The 23,214-nt window shown below is 33.0% G+C and overlaps 1 protein-coding gene across 1 annotated transcript; it reads left to right on the top strand.

The window, feature by feature from the left end:
* The first annotated feature begins 1 nt into the window (after nucleotide 1).
* On the top strand, nucleotides 2–16,504 carry LOC143085317 (small ribosomal subunit protein uS3). The gene is made up of 6 exons (XM_076261588.1): nucleotides 2–125; nucleotides 3,170–3,394; nucleotides 3,995–4,089; nucleotides 4,830–5,017; nucleotides 7,316–7,505; nucleotides 16,456–16,504. Exons 1-5 carry the CDS (start codon nucleotides 96–98, stop codon nucleotides 7,501–7,503), a joined length of 726 nt encoding a protein of 241 aa, XP_076117703.1. The 5' UTR covers nucleotides 2–95; the 3' UTR covers nucleotides 7,504–7,505; nucleotides 16,456–16,504.
* The last annotated feature ends 6,710 nt before the right edge of the window (nucleotides 16,505–23,214 follow it).

Here is a 23,214-nt window from a genome sequence, read left to right on the forward strand (position 1 = left end):
ACTATTGCAAATATCATGCGGAAATAAATCCGAGATCGGTCTCCCACAATACATTTCTTTTCACTGCGAACTTCCTCTTTAAAATTGCCGTCAACATGGCTAACCCAATAAGCAAGAAACGGAAGGTTAGATTCCATTTTCACTTAGTCTTCTGCATTTTATAAAGTAGCAAACGAACCTAACATGAACACAAGTCATTATAGTCTCCATTTTGATAATGTTTTGTTACCGATGGCGAAGTTGTTGCCCGATATTGAACGGATGGATATGTATGTTCTTTCGTTTTAAAGTTACGCATAGTTAAATTGAGTGTTATTCTGATTTCAAATCATAGGACTGATTGAATCGTATAGTATTCACGTTTGCAAGTTCATGAATCTCAAACTATAACTTTCATACTTTTTCAAACCTGCAGTTTTTCCTTGAAATCTCAGACTCTGCCCATGATTTTTCTTCTTCAGATAAATTAAATTTTCATCTAACTGAGGACTAGAAGTAGACTTTTATTAAGGTTGTAAAAAAATCGTGAAGAGCTCTATGATTTATTCACCCGAAATTCATGATTTTTGGAATATTTCTGCCAATCCCCACTATAAATGAATAGGTGGGTTTTCTGATTGCATGCATGTCTCAGTCTGCCTCGAGTGTTGGAGGTTGTGGGTTCGAACCAAAATACAGTATAGTTAACAATTGGCATTTGCTGTTTCACTGCTAAGCACCGAGCATTCAACTGTATTGTAAGAGCAAAGGCTGGTCAACTGGAATTCTGAATAATTTGATTGCAAGTAATGTATGTAGCCATTTTAGAGTGACATTTCTTGCTGTATACTAAGGCCACCCTTAAAAAATTGTTTGTTTGGCATTGCCGACCCACACTATCAGCAGGTGGGTAGGTAGGTAGGGATTTTTTTTTTTTTACATTTAAAAGCTTTATACATGTAAATCATGAAGTCTCTAGACCAATGTTGTCTAAAGCATTGCAGCATTGTTGTGTGTACATGCTGGTGGTTTCTTTGAACGGGGTCAACCGTCAATGTCACATTCTACATCATATGGATAATTTCATGTAAGACAGTCAGTTTTGTTGGCAGAGTTAACCAAAGGACCCAGAAAAAAACACAGAACTGAGGCAGGAAACTGACAAATTAACCATATAAAATGTACAATGTATGACGTGAAAATTGAACTTTTATTGTGGGACTGCCAATTGAACAGAGGCCTGATGTCACATCTTGTGGTCACAGTTTGGTAAAATTACCATAAGTTAAATGGCTCAACCACTACGGCTCCTTGTACAAATGGACAAAGATTTAAAACTTTTATTGTTTGCCTTGGTTTTATAAACATCACTTTCTACACCGTATGTAATTTCATGGCAGTCAGTTTTGTTGGCATACTATTAAACCGTAGTACTTGAAGGAAAACGGCGGCAACCTGCGGGAAGAAACTGACTAACCTTATCACATATGACATGAAAATCAATCCTTAATTTTGCAACTGCCCAACTAGGGCTCAAACCAATACCTAGATGCTAGTAATCATACATGAAAGGTGTGACGAACTACCATACAAACACGCCTACTGCCCCTGATAAGTTTTGAGGATATAGGATCTGTACCAAATAAGGATAGCAAAATATTAAAAATTTGGAAGGTTGGCACAAATAGACATGGTGTTTATACTAATATTATCCATTAGTGCAAGGTTTTTCAGGGCTATAGGTTTAAAACGTATGATAAATTCAAAATGGAAATATGCAGCAGGACAGACAATTTTAGCAGATAAATAAATTATGGGTTGTAATGCTTGATTGATTAACAGAAATCTGGACATGCATTACATGAATACAGATAAATTAATGAGCCCTTAGAATTGTGGAAAAGGAAGGGATTTTATTCATCACTAGTACACTAGATACATTTATAAATATGTTTCTGTCAGTATCTTTTATGTTTTAAGAATTATTTTATTCATGTTAAGAAGAAAGGCAAGAAAAGGGGGAAGTACTTCAATTGACACAAGATGCTAGTCTTTAAAATATGTATGTTTTGTACCAGGCTAGCATCTACTGGTACAAAACTACTATAAACCTGTAAATCTGGGACCGTTTTGGTCTATGGGCTTTAGTGCTTACAGCCATAATTATCTTGAATGCATCATTGTGGTTCTGACTATAGTAGATACTTTGTTCTCTGGTTCAAGGGAAAATTTGTCAATGATACATTTCAAATATTTAATAAGTTCAACAAATGTAAGAGCCACGCATATTTGTTCTGTGATGTCCCGGTGAAAAACTTCTATCTCATGAAGCGACAAAGTCGAGCAGAAATCATCTGTTTCTGCTTTTAGCCTTTACAAAAGATAAAACTTGAGTCCTCTACAAGGTCTCTCAGAACGTTTCTTTCAAAGAATAGCTGAACATTTGATTTTTGATAAAATCCATCTCCCCAAGGATTTGTATAGTACTATATATACTATACAAATCCTTGATCTCCCTTAACCAATGCATTGATGCTTTCCCCTGCCGGCCTCTTTGACATTACTTTTTGCAAACTTTTTCTATTCCATGTCATTTAAATGTTTGCTCCCAATACTGTGTAAGGCAAGCGCTTTTAAGATCGTGATTTGAAATAAGTAAAGCCAGGAACAAACTCGGCGGATACGATCAAATTCCGGCACAATTTCGATTTTTTTTTAAATAAAAAAAAAATAAATTTCTGAAACGCAAATAAAATTATTTGGGCGGCAAGTTTTTCAGTGGGTCGGGCGGCAATGCCAAACAAATGAAATTTTATTTTAGGCCTAATACCTTGCGAAATTAGCAATAATACATAATATGGCTCAGAATTCAGTGTAATTTTATACAGGATTCATAATCATATTGAATTGTACTATATAACTTAATAATATGCATTTAATTTTCAGCTTGTCATAAACTGCCATCTGTATCATCATTAAAATTAAAAACAAGTGTAGATGCCAAATATTGAAATAAAAAATATATACGGCTTAAAATTTATTTGGCTAGATGAACATTCTACTAATCCTTAATTTATCTATGATGTAAATACATTAAATTTCTGAGTAATGGCTCCATCAATATGGTAGGTTCAAGAAACAGTACTCTTTATAGCTAGTTAGAGGTAAATTAAGTTTTTCTGTTTTGTAGTTTGTTGCAGATGGAGTTTTCAAAGCAGAATTGAACAACTTCCTGACAAGGGAACTGGCTGAAGATGGTTACAGTGGTGTTGAAGTCAGGGTAACCCCAACACGAACAGAAATTATTATTCTGGCCACAAGAACACAAAATGTTCTTGGTGAGAAGGGTAGACGAATCAGAGAACTGACCTCCGTTGTACAGAAAAGATTCAATTTCCCTGAAGGCACAGTGGAGGTATTTCAATTATTATAATACTGGTGAAAATATTATTTTTCCAATTTTCAGTGAAAAATGTTAAGGTCAGTCCGGTACTGTCAGCTTCTTAATTATTGAGCTTCCTACTTGAATTGCATGAACTCAATATTCCAATCAAACTGACCTTACTATAATTAACCACACATGTGTCAACTATAAACAAACATCACCTTTATATGTTGAAATTTTGTACAACTTTGATAAAATACACTTCTGTTTTTACCAATAATTTTCTAACCAAAAGTCTACATCACACAATGCCACAGTTAACACAACAAAAGACAAAAAAGTAATGACACAAAAACTAACAAGAAAACAATGATGAGATGCAATGCGACACAACAAATTGTACAAATCCTGGAGAAAACCCTGCCATGTCAGACAGACATTTTAGTCCTACCATGTACAAAATAAATCTGACTTACTCTAATTGACTGAAATAAGTCCTCAAGATTGAATAACGGACCACAAGCAGGCAGATGATATTGTACAAGAATTAAACATTCATTTGTATTGTAGATAATTCAATTTATACTGATGAACTATGCATGCTTTACATTATGAATATATCTGTTTCAGTTGTATGCTGAGAAGGTTGCACAGAGAGGATTGTGTGCTATCGCCCAGTGTGAATCACTTAGATACAAACTGATTGGTGGTCTTGCTGTAAGAAGGTAAATTTTGACACTAGTGAAAAAATAAGGAAAAGAAATGTTTGCATCAATGAATTTGCAAATACACATTCTACACTTATTCTTTTGAGCTAAAAATGAAATACCAAAGTTTATTTGATTATGTCCAATTATATATAAAGAAGGTCCTAATTGATTTTGAGGTCAAGGTTCAAGGTCAAAATAGCTTTTGATAGATCAAACTGGGACATTTATTTGGGTTTGTATGGTGTTTGCCTCTAGATTTTTGTTCATAAGATCAAAGGTCATCATCCCAACTGGAGCAATTTTAAATTTTCAGATATCTTTTGAAGCAAATCTTGAATCAATGCCAAGTTTGATAATATCCCTTTGATTAAGAAAAAAATAAATGTTGGCAATAAACCATCATTTGACAAATATTTGATGCAAACTTTTCAGGTTTTTTTTTACATCTAAAACCACTAAAACAGAAATTGTCATTAAACTTTTGAAATAATATCTCCAATCATTAGCAAAACTTATCTTGTTCATGTCCTTTAAAAAAACATCATGATTTTAAGGTCAAGGCAAAGTTCATTTGTCAAGTAAATATTTATTCACAACCTATCACTTAGCACTAATTATACAGAAAATTCATTTAATAGAAAAAAAATCTGCAATTCATAGGGTAATAAAATTATTGACTTCTGTGTTTACACACAGTAAATGACCAAGTTAATGATTAATAATATTGAAATGGGCTAAATTTCTTTTTTTGATAGAGCATGCTATGGTGTTTTACGATTCATCATGGAGAGTGGAGCTAAGGGCTGTGAAGTTGTTGTCTCCGGTAAACTGAGAGGACAGAGAGCCAAATCCATGAAGTTTGTTGATGGTCTCATGATTCACAGTGGTGACCCAATCAATGAATATGTTGACACAGCTGTTAGACACGTCCTTCTCAGACAAGGTATGGTTGTTACTGATGGCAGGAATGTAGAATTGTTTGTTGTGAATCCTTCTCCCTGGGCATGCCAATCTAAATTTAATTTGTCCTGTGAAAAAAGTAACTTCCCTGAATTTCCCAATAATTATTGAAGTAATTTATTGTAAGCTATTATGAACCTCATAATGGGTTTATATCACAATATGATTGTGATATTGGTTTATGTGTTAAAAAAAATGTGTTTCAATCAAATTTTTGTCATGTGTAATTTTTTTTACTCGTCCACTGGTAATCCAGACAAAAAAAAATGTGTTCAAATGTACAAGTTGGGACATAGCAATTCCACACCCCTGGGTGATGCATAATTTTCAATGGAACCTGTTCGATGAAAAGACTATTGTTAGCGAACACTGGAAAAACGAAAGGACAACAATAATTTTAAATCTAAATCAGGGTTAATTAATATGAGTTAATAAAAAAAACAATGTTTAGGATTCAGAAAGAGAACCATAACAATTGTTTGTTTGCTTAAAAAAAATCCTAGCAAGTTATGGTACAATAAGAGCAATATAAATTGCCTCAGAAATTATCTGTTTACCTGTTACAATTTTAATGCCCCCTCTGCAGCAGAGGAGTCGTTAAGTTTTATCCTTGTCTGTCTCTTAAATGTCTGCACATCTTGAAATTGGTTTCTATTCTCTAACTTTAGTGTGTTTGTTAACAATACTTATTACTACAAAAGACAGATTAAAAATGAAAATTGGTGGAGTCACTCTTACTGTTCTACAGTTATGCCTCTTTACAAATACATGTAGATAAAATAATGAATTTTTGTTTCTGTTCTCTTAAGTTACGTTTGCCTCTACCAAACCAAAAAGTAAGAATTTGGGTAGGGTCACTTTTACCATTTTAAAGTTCTGTCCCATTAGATTGTTGTATGCAATCATTGGAATCGTTTATTCTCAATTTATTATTCCCCTTCCAACAAAGTCAAAGGGAACTTGAGGTTTTCAGTCTGTCTGTTTTGATGACCATCAGTCTGTCCTGCAAATCAGTTTTTCACTTCTTTTCGTCGTGCACGAAGATATTGATTTAATAATTGATGCAAAAGGTTAAATCATAACAAATTACAGATCAAGTTTGAGTTTTGTTCCCATCTTATGATTTTCTTCAGAGTTATGATTCTTAAACTGAAAAAATCCCTCAAAAAATCAGTTTTCCACACTTTTTTGTCTTGCTTGGAGATCATGACAAGTTACAGATCAAGTTTTGTTTCGGTACAGTGAATTTTTAACTGGTAGGGGACTACATATTGCCATGCAAAAAAATCAGAAAACTTGTTTTGTATTAAAAATATATGATGCAATTCCTAATTATTTTTCATGCATTTGTGATGATGTTGTGGATTAAAAGGAAATTGCAATAGCAAAAACAAGTTTTACTAATCCAGTTGTTATGATTTACAATAACTACTGGTTCGCTGACTTGTGACATGTACATTTTGAATAGTATTTAATTGAATATTGAAGGCTAATCAGTAAAATAGGTAGAACATTGACCATAGGTGAAAAGGCTAAAATAAAAAATGAGATCCCCTGTAGCGAAGGTTGCATTAAGTTTTACCTTTGTCTGTACGCCTATATGTTCCAAATATGTGGTATGATTGCTAATGAGACAACTCTTCAAAAGAGACCAAATGACACAGAAATTAACAACTATAGTTAGTTTCTGTTCTCCAAAATAAATTTGTCTACCAAATTTTATGAAACTTGTACACAATGCTTATAACCAAAAAATACAGATAAAGTTTAAACCATCATCATATCTAGGTTGCACTTAGTAAATACAGCTGTTTCACAAGTCAATCCTCTTTTGGGGAGATATATATAATTTTCATAGATATGTTAATTTGTTATGGTGCTGGTTCCCAGACATGATTTCTGTGTTTCATAGAGACGTAACTAACTTGGGAATGTTGGTAACTTCATACCAGTATAGAAAATCAGGGTAGCACCTAAAATTTAATTCTTAAAGGTCCTAAAGTGGGGGTAGGGGTACAATGTAGTATAGAATATTAGTATAAATTTAAATTCTTAAAAGTTCAGGGCATATTAATGTTGAAAATATGTGGCACAGCCCTATATTGCAGTCAGTCTCTGTTTTTTCTGACCATCAGTTTGTCCTGCTAATCAGTTTTTCACACTTTTTTCATGCACAAAGATATTGATTTAATAATTAATACAAATAGTTTAATCATTTTATTCAGGTATGGTCCTTATAAAAATAAATCTAAATTTTATTGTTTTATTTACATTAAACTAGGTGTACTTGGAATTAAAGTAAAGATTATGTTACCATGGGATCCAAGTGGTAAGATCGGACCCAAGAAACCATTGCCAGATCATGTTATTATTGTGGAACCTAAGGATGAGGTTGTTCCTTCAAGACCATTCTCTGAGCAAAAGGGATCTAAACCAACAGATCCAGCCCAGCCACCTGTTGCATTATAAAAGTAGGTATACACTCGTACTGAGAAGAGACACTTTACAAAAACTTTGACAATAAATATACTGTGGATTTATTAATATATTCGTTGGATACCAATTTTCGTTGATTTTGCTGGTACAATTGAACCACGAATTTAAATGTTAAATGAATAACAGATTTAAAATAAGGTTGTATGCAGACTTTCACAAAACCACGAAATCAAATATCTACAAAAAGGCATATTTTCGTCAATCCAATAAAATTGGTAACCACAAAATTAAATGAATCCACAGTATCATTATTAACAATCTCGGGATACTAACTTTTACTGACTTTTTTTGTTATCCACAAATTTGAGCTTTGAAGGAAGTACACATTTTCTATACATACACAGAGGGAAAACCATGAAATCAATTATCCATATCTACAGTTTTCCTAAATCCAAAAAAATGATACCTACACAAATGAATAAATCCACACAATTCATAACTTTTGAATTATCTCCCTTTAACGATCTCTAAAATAGAAGATCACTATTCCTTCCAATCTGTACATCTATTATAGAATTATAAGATGCAACTCCTAATTGTATTCCATGCATTTGTAATAATGTAGGGGATTAAATGGAAATTGCAAAACCAAGTTTTACTAATCCAGTTGTTATGATTTACAATAACTACTGGTTCGCTGACTTGTGACATTAATAATGTAGATTTCCAAAGTGATGATGTGTAATACATATACATAAACTATTGGATGGAAATGCACTAGGATGTTATAAATATTTTGAAATCAACATTTTTGGCATTAAAGGCTTATTTATATTTGAAATGCAAGAAGTTTGAAAAAAGAAATACTTATTACTAAAAAAGTTGATACCCACAAAAATGAATAAATCCATAGTAGTAGGTTAAAATCATACCATTTAATTAATAAACTAAATGCAGAAAACAACAAAACAACAACTTATCAACAAATTGTGCAAGTTGGCTTAGCATTTTTGAATAAAAATAATTTGTGGTATCTAGGAAAGTGGATGTTACCTATAAATTGAAAAAAGAAAGTCATATGAATGTTACTAAAAGCAACATTAGCTGCCAAGTTTATGATCAAGGAATTGACTCCTACTCTTTAATTAGTCTATTGCATGTATTTGGTTCTTTCAATTTGAAAATCAAAAGTATATCTACCAGATAAAGTTCTTCTGATTTTCATAAGACATTTGCCAATCAGACGTCAAACACTGAAATGTAATTTTTGTCTTAATATATATAACTGTATGTTAAAGAAATTCTAACTTCTTGCATTTAGTGAACATTTTTTTTAGATCTTGTAATTAATATATAGATATGAGTAAAAAATATTCTGGCGTAGTTCATTTCTCTCTTGTTTAACTTAGGTGTAAGATGTCCCATTTTAGGTTAAGATGTTTATTTTAACATGTTAATGACATCACAAGTGAAATTTCTGTAATGACTCAAGATTATATAAACCTTATGTTTTATAACAAAATGAAATTAAAACTAGTATCTCAATTGTTTGTAAAACAATTGAAAGGTCTTTCCTGTAAAAGTGATGTTTTCGTATTGTACTTTGTACGACCTTTCGTTTGATATACGACAAGCATACCTTCTGAAACTTTTCGCTTTTTACACTTATTGACCTCATCCGCCTACATTTTTGAGATCAAAATTATGATATATGGAACAGAGTAGATGAGCTTTCATTTGATATGCGACAACACCATGTTCTTGAAAGTTTGATTTTTGCACTTAATAACCCTATCCAACTAATTTTTGGAGGTCATGAATTTGATATTTCAAATGTACACTTCATGACCTTTCATTTGATATACAACAACCCTACCTTAAAAGAACATTTATTTTTTGCACTCAATGACCCCATCCAACCATTTTTTGGGAGACGTCAATTTGAAATTTGAAATGTACGCTTTATGTTCTTTCATTTGATATGCGACAACCTTACCATCTGAGAAATTTGAATGTTTGCACTAAATGACCCCAACCGTTCCCCTGGGATGAAAAGGGGGTTTAAAATTTTCATTTTTAAGTAGAGTTTATTAAGACCTTCAATTTGATATATCAGATGACCCCATTTGACAAAGTGCAAATAATGATGCAATATCAACTATATAAATAGATGTTATGAAACTTACAAAGTCAATGCAAAAATTGAAAATTTCAAATTGATTTTTTGGTGTTTTTTTCCATGGAATGTTTTTGGTATTTGGTCAAACATATAACTATGTCAACCTCTTCAATTTCTAAAACATTTTAAGTGGTAAGCTCTTGATGATTCAGAAATACATGCCTCCGCTCGCAAAACTTCAAACTGCATTATCTCTAAAACGACAATAGATATTTCAAATCTGTTAAATGATAAATGATCTACAGTTGAAGGACAACATTATAGAAAAAGAATTGGGACGATTTAAAAGTTAACCAAGGTCACAATTAATCATCAAATATATGATGCAATACAAAACTTGAGAACCGGAAGTCGTAGAGACATGGGACTATCGCCATTCAACTCAGGACCACTTGACCTTTTAAATATCACAAGGTCATAGTATAATGTGAAGGTCAAGGTGAAATTTCATCATGACCTGACATTGACCTCAAATTGAAGGTCTTGAACGACTGATTATCTTTGCAGTTTATAGTAGGTTGATATATGTTACCTTTAAAAAGATATACACACAATACTATACTTTTAAGAATCATCCCGTCGTAACTTTTGAACAGAGAGTCGGACTCTTTTGAGCTCAGTGTATAAAATGTAGAGCTCGTCGAGAGGAACATTTTATACGCTGTAAGTATGCAGCAAACTCTTATCGTTTTCTTAATATGCAAACTTGAAATTGCAGCGTAATTTTTTTTTGCACTTGGTGACCTTTGACCTTGGGTGCAATTAAAGGTCACATGAACTTAAGATTATTGGTGTAGGTCCCAAGTCTTTACGACTTCCGGTTCTCGAGTTACAATTTTTCAAAAATTGTGTATATTTTTTCAAGGGAAATAACTCCTTATAAGGGTTAACAACAAAATGATTGTATATGTTTATTATCATTGCCATCTGGTCTTGTACATGTTTCCGTTTTCAAATCAATTCTATTTTGAATACTTTTTGAGAAAAATGTAAAAGAAAGAAATTGCTTCAAGGGGACGTAACTCTCATAGGGAATGATGAAATCCTTAGCAGCCTCATATGGTAACACATCATGATGAGATCTAACTTTTGTCCAAATAAGGTCATGATATCTTTAAAAACAACGAGGGGGGGCCATGTCGAAAAAAACCAATAAAAGGGAGATAACTTCTAAAGGGGATGATGAAATCCTACACAGCCTCATCTGGTAATACTTCATGATGAGGTCTACCAATGGTCCATATTTGGTCTTGATAACTCCAATAGAAACGAGGGGAGGCCATGTCAAACAAATGCTGGATGAAAAAAAAAAAAACAGGAGAAAAACTAGTTAGGGCCCCGCCGACTTAGGCGGGTCGCCCTATAGTGATCAGTCTGTCCGTCCGTCTGTCCGTCCGTCCGTCCGTCCGTAACACTTTAACTTTGTGTCCGCTCTATATCTTAAAAACCGTTATGATTTCAAAGTTTATACTTGACATCCATTTTAACCAACACCAGAGGGTGTGTCATGATGTATGTAAAACTTCCTAGGTCAAAGGTCAAGGTCAAAAACTTTGGTTTCAGTTGACAACCCTGTGTCATGTGGTGAAGATCGTGTCCGCTCTATATCTTGAGAACCGTTATGATTTCAAAGTTTATACTTGACATGTATATGAACCAACACCAGAGGGTGTGTCATAATTTATGAACGACTGCCTAGGGCAAAGTTCAAGGTCAAAAACTTTGGTTTCAGTTGACAACCCCATGTCCTATGGTAAAGATTGTGTCCGCTCTATATCTTGAGAACCGTTATCATTTCAAAGTTTATACTTGACATGTATATAAACCAACACCAAAGGGTGTGTCATAATTTATGTGCAACTTCCTAGGTCAAAGGTCAAGGTCAAAAACTTTGGTTTCAGTTGACAACCCCATGTCCTATGGTAAAGATCGTGTCCGCTCTATATCTTGAGAACCGTTATCATTTCAAAGTTTATACTTGACATGTTTATAAACCAACACCAAAGGGTGTGTCATAATTTATTTACAACTTCCTAGGTCAAAGGTCAAGGTCAAAAACTTTGATTTCAGTTGACAAACCCATGTCCTATGGTAAAGATACAATTTTTTAATGCACATTATTCACAGCGGGGCCCACAGAGATGGCTCCCATCTCAATGATATCTAGTATCTCAATTGTTTGTAAAACAATTGAAAGGTCTTTCCTGTAAAAGTGATGTTTTCGTAATGTACCTTGTACGACCTTTCGTTTGATATACGACAAGCATACCTTCTGAAACTTTCCACTTTTAACACTTAATGACCTCATCCGCCTACATTTTTGAGATCGGAATTATGATATAAATAACATAGAGTAGATGAGCTTTCATTTGATATGCAACAACTCTATGTTCTAGAAAGTTTGATTTTTGCACTTAATAACCCTATCTAACTAATTTTTGGAGGTCGGGATTTGATATTTCCAATGTACACATCATGACCTTTCATTTAATATACAACAACCCTATCTTAAAAGAAAATTTATTTTTTGCACTCAATGACCCCATCCAACCCATTTTTGGGAGACTGTCAATTTTAAATTTAAAATGTACGCTTTATGTTCTTTCATTTGATATGCGACAACCTTACCATCTGAGAAATTTGAATGTTTGCACTAAATGACCCCACCCGTCCTCCTGGGATGAAAAGGGGGTTTAAAATTTTCATTTTTCAGTAGAGTACATTTAGACCTTCAATTTGATATATCAGATGACCCCATTTGATAAAGTGCAAAAAAATGATGCAATATCAACTATATAAATAGAAGTTATTAAACTTACAAAGTCAATGCAAAACTTGAAAATTTCAAATTGAATTTTTGGCGTTTTTTTCCATGGAATGGTTTTGGTATTTGGTCAAACATAGAATTATGTTAACCTCTTCAATTTCTTAAACATTTTAAGAGGTACGCTCTTGTTGATTCAAAAATACATGCCTCCGCTCGCAAAACTTCAAACTGAATTATCTCTACAGCAACAATAGATATCACAAATCTATTAAATGATAAATGATCTACAGTTGAAGGACAACATTATAGAAAAAGAATTGGGACAATTTCAAAGTTCACCAAGGTCACAATTAATCATCAAATATATGAAGCAATACCAAACTTAAGAACCGGAAGTCGTAGAGACACGGGACTAGCACCATTCAACTCAGGACCACTTGACCATTCAAATATCACAAGGTCAAGGTCATAGTATACTGTGAAGGTCAAGGTGAAATTTCATCATGACCTGACATTGACCTCAAATTGAAGGTCTTGAATTACTGATCATCTTTGCAGTTTATAGTATGTTGATATCTGTTACCTTTAAAAAGATATACACAAAATACTATACTTTTAAGAATCATCCCGTCGTAACTTTTGAACAGACAGTCGGACTCTTTTGAGGTCAGTGTACAAAATGTAGAGCTCGTCGAGAGGAACATTTTATACGCTGTAAGTATGCAGCAAACTCTTATCGTTTTCTTAATATGAAAGCTTGAAATTGCAGCGTAATTTTTTTTTGCACTCTGTGACCTTTGACCTTGAGTGCAAATTAAAGGTCACATGAACTTAAGATTATTGGTGTAGGTCCCAAGTCTTTACGACTTCCGGTTCTCGAGATACAATTTTTCAAAAATTTTGTATATTTTTCAAGGGAAATAACTCCTTATAAGGGTTAACAACAAAATGATTGTATATGTTAATTAACATTGCCATCTGGTCTTGTACATGTTGCCGTTTTCAAATGGATTCTATCTTGAATACTTTTTGAGAAAAATGTAAAAGAAAGAAATTGCGTCAAGGGGACTTAACTCTCATAGGGAATGATGAAATCCTTAGCAGCCTCATATGGTAACACATCATGATGAGATCTAACTATTGTCCAAATAAGGTCATGATATCTTCAAAAACAACGAGGGGGGGCCATTTCGAAAAAAACCAATAAAAGGGAGATAACTTCTAAAGGGGATGATGAAATCCTACACAGCCTCATCTGGTAATACTTCATGATGAGGTTTTGTACGACCTTTCGTTTGATATACGACAAGCATACCTTCTGAAACTTTTCGCTTTTTACACTTAATGACCTCATCCGCCTACATTTTTGAGATCGGAAGTATGATATATGTAACACAGGGTAGATGAGCTTTCATTTGATATGCGACAACGCCATGTTCTAAAAAGTTTGATTTTTGCACTTAATAACCCCATCCAACCAATTTTTGGAGGTTGGGAATTTGATATTTCAAATGTACACATTATGACCTTTCATTTGATATACAACAACCCTATAGTAAAAGAAAATTTATTTTTTGCACTCAATGACCCCATCTAACCCATTTTTGGGGGACGTCAATTTGAAATTTGAAATGTACGCTTTATGTTCTTTCATTTGATATGCGACAACCTTACCATCTGAGAAATTTGAATTTTTGCACGAAATGACCCCACCCTTCTGCCTGGGATGAAAAAGAGGTTTAAAATTTTCATTTTTAAGTAGAGTTTATTGAGACCTTCAATTTGATATATCAGATGACCCCATTTGACAAAGTGCCAAAAATGATGCAATATCAACGATATAAATAGAAGTTATGAAATTTACAAAGTCAATGCAAAACATGAAAATTTCAAAATGATTTTTTGGTGTTTTTTTGCATGGAATGTTTTTGGTATTTGGTCAAACATATAACTATGTTAACCTCTTCAATTTCTTAAACATTTTAAGTGGTAAGCTGTTGTTGATTCAGAAATACATGCCGCCGCTCGCAAAATTTCAAACTGCAATATCTCTAAAACGACAATAGATATCTCAAATCTGTTAAATGGTAAATGATCTACAGTTAAAGGACAACATTATAGAAAAGAATTGGGACAATTTCAAAGTTCACCAAGGTCACAATTAATCATCAAATATATGATGCAAAACCAAACTTGAGAACCGGAAGTCGTAGAGACATGGGATTACCACCATTCAACTCTGGACCACTTAACCTTTCAAATATCACAAGGTCAAGGTCATAGTATAATGTGAAGGTCAAGGTGAAATTTCATCATGACCTGACATTGACCTCAAATTGAAGTTCTTGAATTACTGATCATCTTTGTAGTTTATAGTAGATTGATATCTGTTACCTTTAGAAAGATATACACAAAATACTATACTTTTAAGAATCATCCCGTTGTAACTTTTGAACAGACGGTCGGACATTTTTGGGCTTATTAGCTAAAATGTAGAGCTCGTCGAGAGGAACATTTTATACGCTGTATGTATGCAGCAAAGTCTTATCGTTTTCCTAATATGTAAGCTTGAAATTGCAGCGTAATTTTTTTTTGCACTCAGTGACCTTTGACCTTGACTGCATATTAAAGGTCACATGAATTAAAGATTATTGGTGAAGGTCCCAAGTCTCTACGACTTCTGGTTCTCGAAATACAATTTTTCTAAAATTATGTTCAATTTTGCAAGGGGAATAACTCCTTATAAGGGTTAATAACAAATGATTGTACATGTTCATTAACATTGCCATCTGTTCTTGTACATGTTGCCGATTTCAAATCGATTCTATCTCTTATACTTTTTGAGAAAAATGCAAAGGAAAAAAATTGTTTCAAGGGGATATAACTCTCATAGGGGACAATGAAATCCTTAGCAGCCTCATATGGTGATACATCATGATGAGATGTACCTATTGTCCAAATAAGGTCATAATATCTTAAAAAACAACGAGGGGGGGCCATGTTGAAAAAAATCATTAAAAGGGAGATAACTTCTAAAGGGGATGATGAAATCCTACACAGCCTCATCTGCTAATACCTCATGATGAGGTCTACCCATGGTCCATATTTGGTCTTGATGACATCAATAGAAACGGGGGGAAGGCATTTAGAAAAAATGTTGGAAAAAAAAACATTAGAAAAACAGTAAGGTCTTTCCCCACGTAGGGGAAAGACCTTAATAATTGTAATTATCCTAGTTTTTGAAAACTTTAAATTTTTGAAATTATATTGCCTATTCAATAAAGTGATGTGATTTGGCTTTTCCCGTTCACAAAACATTACGGTAATTCCAACCTGTATATCATTGTTTGATGCATTTCCTGATTGTATTCCATGCATTTGTAATAATGTAGTGGATTAAAGGGAAATTGCAAAACCAAAACCAAGTTTTACTAATCCAGTTGTTATGATTTACAATAACTACTGGTTCGCTGACTTGTGACATTAATAATGTAGATTTTCCATAATGTTAATAATGTGAATTCCCTATGATGTTATAAATATTTTGAAATTGACATATTTGACATTAAAGGTCTATTTATATTTGAAATGTTTGAAGTTTGAAAAAATGGAAATACTATAAGTTTAATGTCTTATTAATTATCTGAAGTAGGTTAATTGGTACATTGAAAATACGTTTTGATATTCAAATTTAAGGAACTGAAAACTGGCTTTATCCTACATATCATACCTTCTATCAACATTTGCTTTTAAACAACAAATAGACCATACAGGCATGAAGAAAAACTAACCGTGTGAACAAAGTAACACCCTTTTCCAGTGCCAAAAATAGAACATTTGAAACTTAGATTCTTCAACATTGTGCTTTATACAAATAAGACACTAGTAATAAATTTCAAGGGGACAGCATCCTTTCAACACAATTGTGTCAATAATGAAAAAAAACACAAAGTAATATAAGAGAAGAAAATTATATTTTTAGACTTAGTTTATTTAAAACAGTAATAGGATAATAAAATATTTCTCTTTTCTTTTTCAGATTGTGCAGATCAAGTCATAAAGACTGTAAATAAAAAAAAAAGACTGAACCTAATCTCTTTTGTATTTCAAACCCTATTTATCTGTGTCAAACAAACACCAACAGTAGTCCTACTGGACCTGATACTACCTTATTTGTGATAGGCCAAAATGTTTTGCTGGGTAATTTGTAGGAGTTCTTTTATAACTAGCTTAAAATTGGGAAAAAAATCACAAAACAATTTGAGGTATTCTTTCATTAGAGATCTTAAGATAAAAAGAAGTGCTGAAAACTTTTTATATGCTTATTTCAAGGCAAACAAAGTTCTGATATTATACAGGTCTGTAGTCGTTATATGGTGGCTTGTTTTAATATGGATTTTCTAAAGGTGTTTTTGTGTTAGCATAAAGCAAATATTGAGAATGAATCAGTTATTGAGATTAATGGGACTGTGTTTGTGATTTTTGTTAGATTTTGTATGCATTTAGAAATAGTTTTACAAAATCTGAAAATAAAAAAAAAATTCTATGATATAAACTAAGATAAAATGCATTTAAAAAAAATATGAAAGAAAGGTAGAAATGTATTGAAATTCAGAATACATGTAAAAAGCATCACAAATTAATATTTATTATTTTAGTTCCCTTACAATATTTTTGTTGTTGGTGTCTTTATCATTTATGTTTGTGTGAAATATTGTAACCTGACATTGTGTCTGTTACACCTTCTAGTTTACCATGTCTAGAAGTATCAATCAAAATACATACAAAATTTTATCAAAGTCTTTAAGGATTAATAGGCTATTTGCCAATTCCTGAAATTGACAATGTAATTAGGGATCCCTATTTAAGTTCCTTCTGAGGGACATTGATTTTTATTTACAATGGAGAGCTAGCAGGAAGAGCAAATTGACCTGAGCGTAATTTGAGTAATCTATAAGGTTTTAAAATCTTTAAATTTACATTACTTTGTTGCTTAGCTAAATACTTTTGACATTAGAAATTGTTTTTCATGAAAAATTAGTTAAACCGTAGATCCATCACTTTCAATTCATCATGCTTTGCATTAGCAAAAGCCAATTTTGTCTGGTAGGGAACCAGTCTACTTTTGACAAAGGGAAGTAATTTGTTTAAAAAGTAATAACAGAATCAAATAGGTAATTGGCAAATGCACTATTTCCAAAACTATGTATGGTAAATTCTGTAGACTTGTACAAGGGAAAAATCCAAAACAACTAAATCTATCATTAGATGCAATTCCTAATTGTTTTCCATGCATTATATTTGTAATAATGTAGTGGATTGAAGGGAAATTGAAAAACCAAAAACAAGTTTTACTAATCCAGTTGTCGTGATTTACAATAACTACTGGTTCGCTGACTTGTAAGTTTCAATAGTATTTTAAGGCTAATCGTTAAATCGTCAGTATTAAACTTCCAAAAGGATAAGCAGAACACTGGCCCATATACGTAGTGAAAATGTTTACAAATGACTTTAAATACAAGACTAAAATTTGAAATGAGGCATCCCCCTGTAGTGGAGGTCGCATTAAGTTTTACCCTTGTCTGTCTGTATGTCCAAACGTTCCAAAGTTGGTTTTGTTCTCTATTTTAAATTTGTCTCAACCAAATGTTATGAATCTTATACAAAACTACAAAACACAAATCAAGTTTGAATTTCGGTGGCATATTACTATAACCATTCTAAAGTTGTAATCCTTCAAGAATGGAAAAATTGCTGAATTTTTATTTTCCATAGTCTAACTTTACTTGGACACATTCCCCTTTTTTATCCACAAGTTTTATCACTATTGTCTTGATTGAAGGTTTTATAGAATCTTTGCACTTAAAAAAACATTATGCAGCCCTACATAGCTTATATTACTTGACAAAAGGAATCCGTAAGCCATCTTTTGGCATCATCGTCATTTAAATAAGTATGAAACCACTATCAATTTTAACCAAATTTGTCCAGAAGGACATTTACCTAGTGTAGGTTAGATTTAAAATTAAAATGTATGATTGTTGATGAAACTACCAATCACCAGAGACCAAATAACTTGGATATGATCAAATGTAAAGTCGCAGTTAAGACTTGACACGAAGAAAACACATACCATAAAGTAAGTTTACAAAGGCCCTGAAATATGATGTAAAACAACTCAAAAGATGAAACCAGTGGTCTGATTAATCATGTACGGAACAAACAATCAATATGGTGTTTTAACGAACATTAAATCCATGGGACACATCTGAAGTTAAAAAAAATCAAAAGGCTTGTTATGTCGGTCAACTAATGATGCATATATACAGAACTAATTTAATGTGTCAAAGAACTAAGGATAATGGAATTTATCATTTAATAATCTGCACTTCTTGATCGTTTCCATGCATTTGTAATGTAGTGGATTGAAAAGATGTTGCAAAAGCAAAAACAAGTTTTACTAATCCAGTTGTTATGGTTGACAAATCTGGTTCGCTGACTTGTGACATGAACAATAAAAATAATTTGCAGTGGCGAATCCAGAAAGGGGGGGTGTCCGGGGGTTGGAACCCCCCTTTTTTTGGCCGATCAATGCATTTGAATGGGAGCATATAGTTGGAACCCCCCCCTCCTTTACTCTGGGTTGGGACCCCCCCCTTTTTAAAATGGCTGGATCCGCGCCTGATTTGATATTGGAAACGGGGGAATATGTTCTGGTTATCATAAGAAGTTAAAAAATATCGCTGTGTTTACACCTTAAAACTTTACTATGAGTTCAAATATCTAGGAAAGATTAAAAGCATGGCAGGAACTAAAAATATAAAAGTTATATGTAGTATACGTTTCAAAACATTAAAAACTGATCAAAACTTGCATGGATTTTGATGTGCAGTTTTTTTCCAGTCTGCAGAAGATGGCAAAATAAACAAACACCGGAGTTTTATTTGATACGGCCCACTCAGTTACACAGTTTAAAACACCTATTGTTTGCAGATGTCTGTTGCCCATTAAATCAATAATACTCACAACATCAATTATAGAGGGGAGATTCTCAAACCTCTTTCCGCCATCTTAGTCTATTTTGGCACCTTTTGCAGGAATGAAAAAAAAACTGAATAACCAAATCTAGTTGGGTTTTGTAATTTTCTGAAACACGAAATGCATTTAAAATTTATATGTCTAGTTCCTGCCATCCCTTAAAAAACTTTTGCAGATGCATACGTATTGTTATGCGTTTACTTTTCTACATTGGTTAGAGGTATAGGGGGACGGTTGAGATCTCACAAACATGTTTAACCCCGCCGCATTTTTGCGCCTGTCCCAAGTCAGGAGCCTCTGGCCTTTGTTAGTCTTGTATTATTTTAATTTTAGTTTCTTGTGTACCATTTGGAAATTAGTATGGCGTTCATTATCACTGGACTAGTATATATTTGTTTAGGGCCAGCTGAAGGACGCCTCCGGGTGCGGGAATTTCTCGCTACATTGAAGACCTGTTGGTGACCCTCTGCTGTTGTTTTTTATTTGGTCGGGTTGTTGTCTCTTTGACACATTCCCCATTTCCATTCTCAATTTTATAGGTATGTCTACACAGAGTAAAATTTGTGGTGTAAGTGCGGCCATTTTAGCCAAAAGGTTATGATGAACCTTAGACAACAACCCGACCAAAGAGTAGACAACACACAGTACATTTATAATAAATTAGGACACCGAATCCTATTGGCAACTTTAAATTAACAGAACAATGATCGTGAAAATAGAGGCAAATTGTGTACTTGTATCGAGCGGTAAATTCAATCTTAAATATTCCTGGTCCGCGCAATTTATATAAGAAAAAATAGCTCTTCTACTTTTAATTGTGCAAATTCATCAGCGCCTTGGAGTTGTATGAGCTGTAACGCAGTAAATCACTCTACCATACCTTTTCCATCAACAATTGTAATGTTTCTCTGATACTTTTATTAAATTATTTATCTTGCAGATCTTAAAAATATATTCAAAATTACATTCAAGCAGCCGCTACATGTCAGTGCATACACTCTTGTATAAATAATACTTTGTATGTAGTATTTATTTTTGTTGAAAAACGCAAATGATTTTTTTTTTACAATAACTGTCATATGGTCATATTTATGTTGAATTTCATTCGATGGACAATGTTATTAACATCCGTGTTAGTGTTGCTTTTCATAATTTTTTGGGTTCAAAAACAAATCCGACTGATTACATAGACAAAACCGGATGATTGTGGAGTAAAGAATCAGCAAACAATATTGACCAAACCGGCCTCTTCCATTTTTACATGACCCATTTCAGTGAGTCTTTCATTCCATTCACAGATATATAAGTATTGAGGCGCTCAAAGTGGCTAGTTTTGTAATCTCCGTGTCAATATCTTTCTTTTCATACCTTTCTTCTCGTACAGTATGAACAATTTAAGGATCGTGTACCCTTGTATTTCTTCAATGCTAAACATGGAAATTTTATAGAAAATCCACAGCCTTTCCCCTTGTGCTCTCATATTTGGTAATTCAGTACTTGATAGATAGAGGATTATTGTATGCAGTGCTAGCAATGATTTCCTTTAAACAGGTTTATGAATTTAGATATTGGTTAAAATAAATATAAATATGGACTAACTCAAGTACACATTCTAGGGTGCGCTCGACTTTAGTGACTCAGCACGAGGTGTTTTGGAATTTAAAGGTTGTTTAGGACTTTTTGAAAACAATAAACGCTAGCTGATCATAAAAAAAAAAAATTCGCAGAGGCGGATTTAGGGGGGGGCCCGGGCCCCCCCTTTTTGGGAAAAAAATTGGTTGCTCATATAGGGAATCACTGAAGCGTGACTGGAGCGGGCCCCCTCTTAGGTCAGTCAGTGGGCCCCCACTTATGAAAATTTCTGGATCCGCCACTGATTCGTAAGGGTTCCACGGAACCCAGTGTCTCGCCTACTTTTGCTGTTAATCACAGACTCAACAAAAATGAGGAAAAACATCAATAAAAATTTCCCTCTCGATACTGTCTTTTGATTGAAAGAAGCTTCCAAGTTTGGTAAAAAATCCAGGATAGTTTATGAATCTAATAAATGTTTTATAAACTTTAACTGCAGACTGTATAACTGCAGACTGTATGTAATGTTAACTGGAAGAAAAACTAAGTCCATTTATAAGTAAAATACGGAAAAAGTGATTTTTTTTTTTACAAAATTTACTTCTGAATAATATCTTATGATCAGAAACAAGCTTTTGTCTAAGTTTGGTAGAAATCCAGGATAGTTTAAGAACATTATAAAAATTTTAAAAACTTAAACCACAGAGTGAATGTTTTGTTTCTGGCAAAAAAACTAAGTCCATTTATAAGTAAAATACGGAAAAGTGGAAATTTATTTTTACAAAATTTTCTTCTTGATACTATCTTATGATCATAAACAAGCTTCTGTCCAAGTTTGGTACAAATCAAGGATAGTTTATGAAAGTTATTACTGTAAAATTTTAAAAACTTTAACCACAGAGTGAATGTAATGTTTCCTCGCAGAAAAACTAAGTCCATTTATAAGTAAAATACGGAAAAGTGGAAATTTATTTTTACAAAATTTACTTCTTGATACTATCTTATGATCATAAACAAGCTTCTGTCCAAGTTTGGTACAAATCAAGGATAGTTTATGAAAATTATTAAAATTTTAAAAACTTTAACCACAGAGTGAATGTAATGTTTCCTCGCAGAAAAAGTAAGTCCATTTATAAGTAAAATACGGAAAAAATGGAATTTTATTTTCACAAAATTTACTTCTTGATACTTTCTTATGATCATAAACAAGCTTCTGTCCAAGTTTGGTAGAAATTCAGTATAGTTTAAGAAAGTTATTAAAATTTCAAAAACTTTAACCACAGAGTGAATGTAATGTTTCCTCGCAGAAAAAGTAAGTCCATTTATAAGTAAAATACGGAAAAAATGGAATTTTATTTTCACAAAATTTACTTCTTGATACTTTCTTATGATCATAAACAAGCTTCTGTCCAAGTTTGGTAGAAATTCAGTATAGTTTAAGAAAGTTATTAAAATTTCAAAAACTTTAACCACAGAGTGAATATTTGTGGACGCCGCCGCCGACGACGACGGAATGTAGGATCGCTTAGTCTCGCTTTTTCGACTAAAGTCGAAGGCTCGACAAAAACAAGTGAGTAAACTATGTTTCAAAGTTTATAACAAAAATCTCTATTAAAGTGTGTGGATTTTCTACAAAATTCTTCATTTAATTTTCACCATATTCCCTTTTACGATTAAATGCAAAGAAACTATAAATAATTGTGCTTTGCACGAAGTTTCCCCCTGGTATATGTACGAATTATTTATTATCTTTGCTGTTTTGATACTATTGCAGTTTGAAAAGTTCATAATTCACAGGACACAGAAGGGGTCATAAACCTTAACGAGATATTAAACAAATTTGAGGCAAGGTTCACTCAATTCGTCATTTTGACATGCATTTTTACTTATTTCTCCGTTAATATAGAACGGTTGTAGAAAATATTTATATATGTGAACACAGTGACATTCTTCGGTATCATAAAAATAACAAATAAATAAACAAATCAACCTTTTCTCTATCCGATTATGTTCCGTCACCGTGCCGGATATTAGATACCATCAAGTCCAAACATTTTGTGTCGGTGTGGTTTAGACGCAGGTTTCTGATGATATAAAAAAAAACCACCGAATTGTTCAGCAATGATCTAGGTTATCAAGTTTACAGGCACGATAGAAACAGACCCCCATGGGAAGTACTTATTGCCAT

This window comes from Mytilus galloprovincialis, chromosome 8 (assembly GCF_965363235.1).
Source record: "Mytilus galloprovincialis chromosome 8, xbMytGall1.hap1.1, whole genome shotgun sequence".
Taxonomy (NCBI): domain Eukaryota; kingdom Metazoa; phylum Mollusca; class Bivalvia; order Mytilida; family Mytilidae; genus Mytilus; species Mytilus galloprovincialis.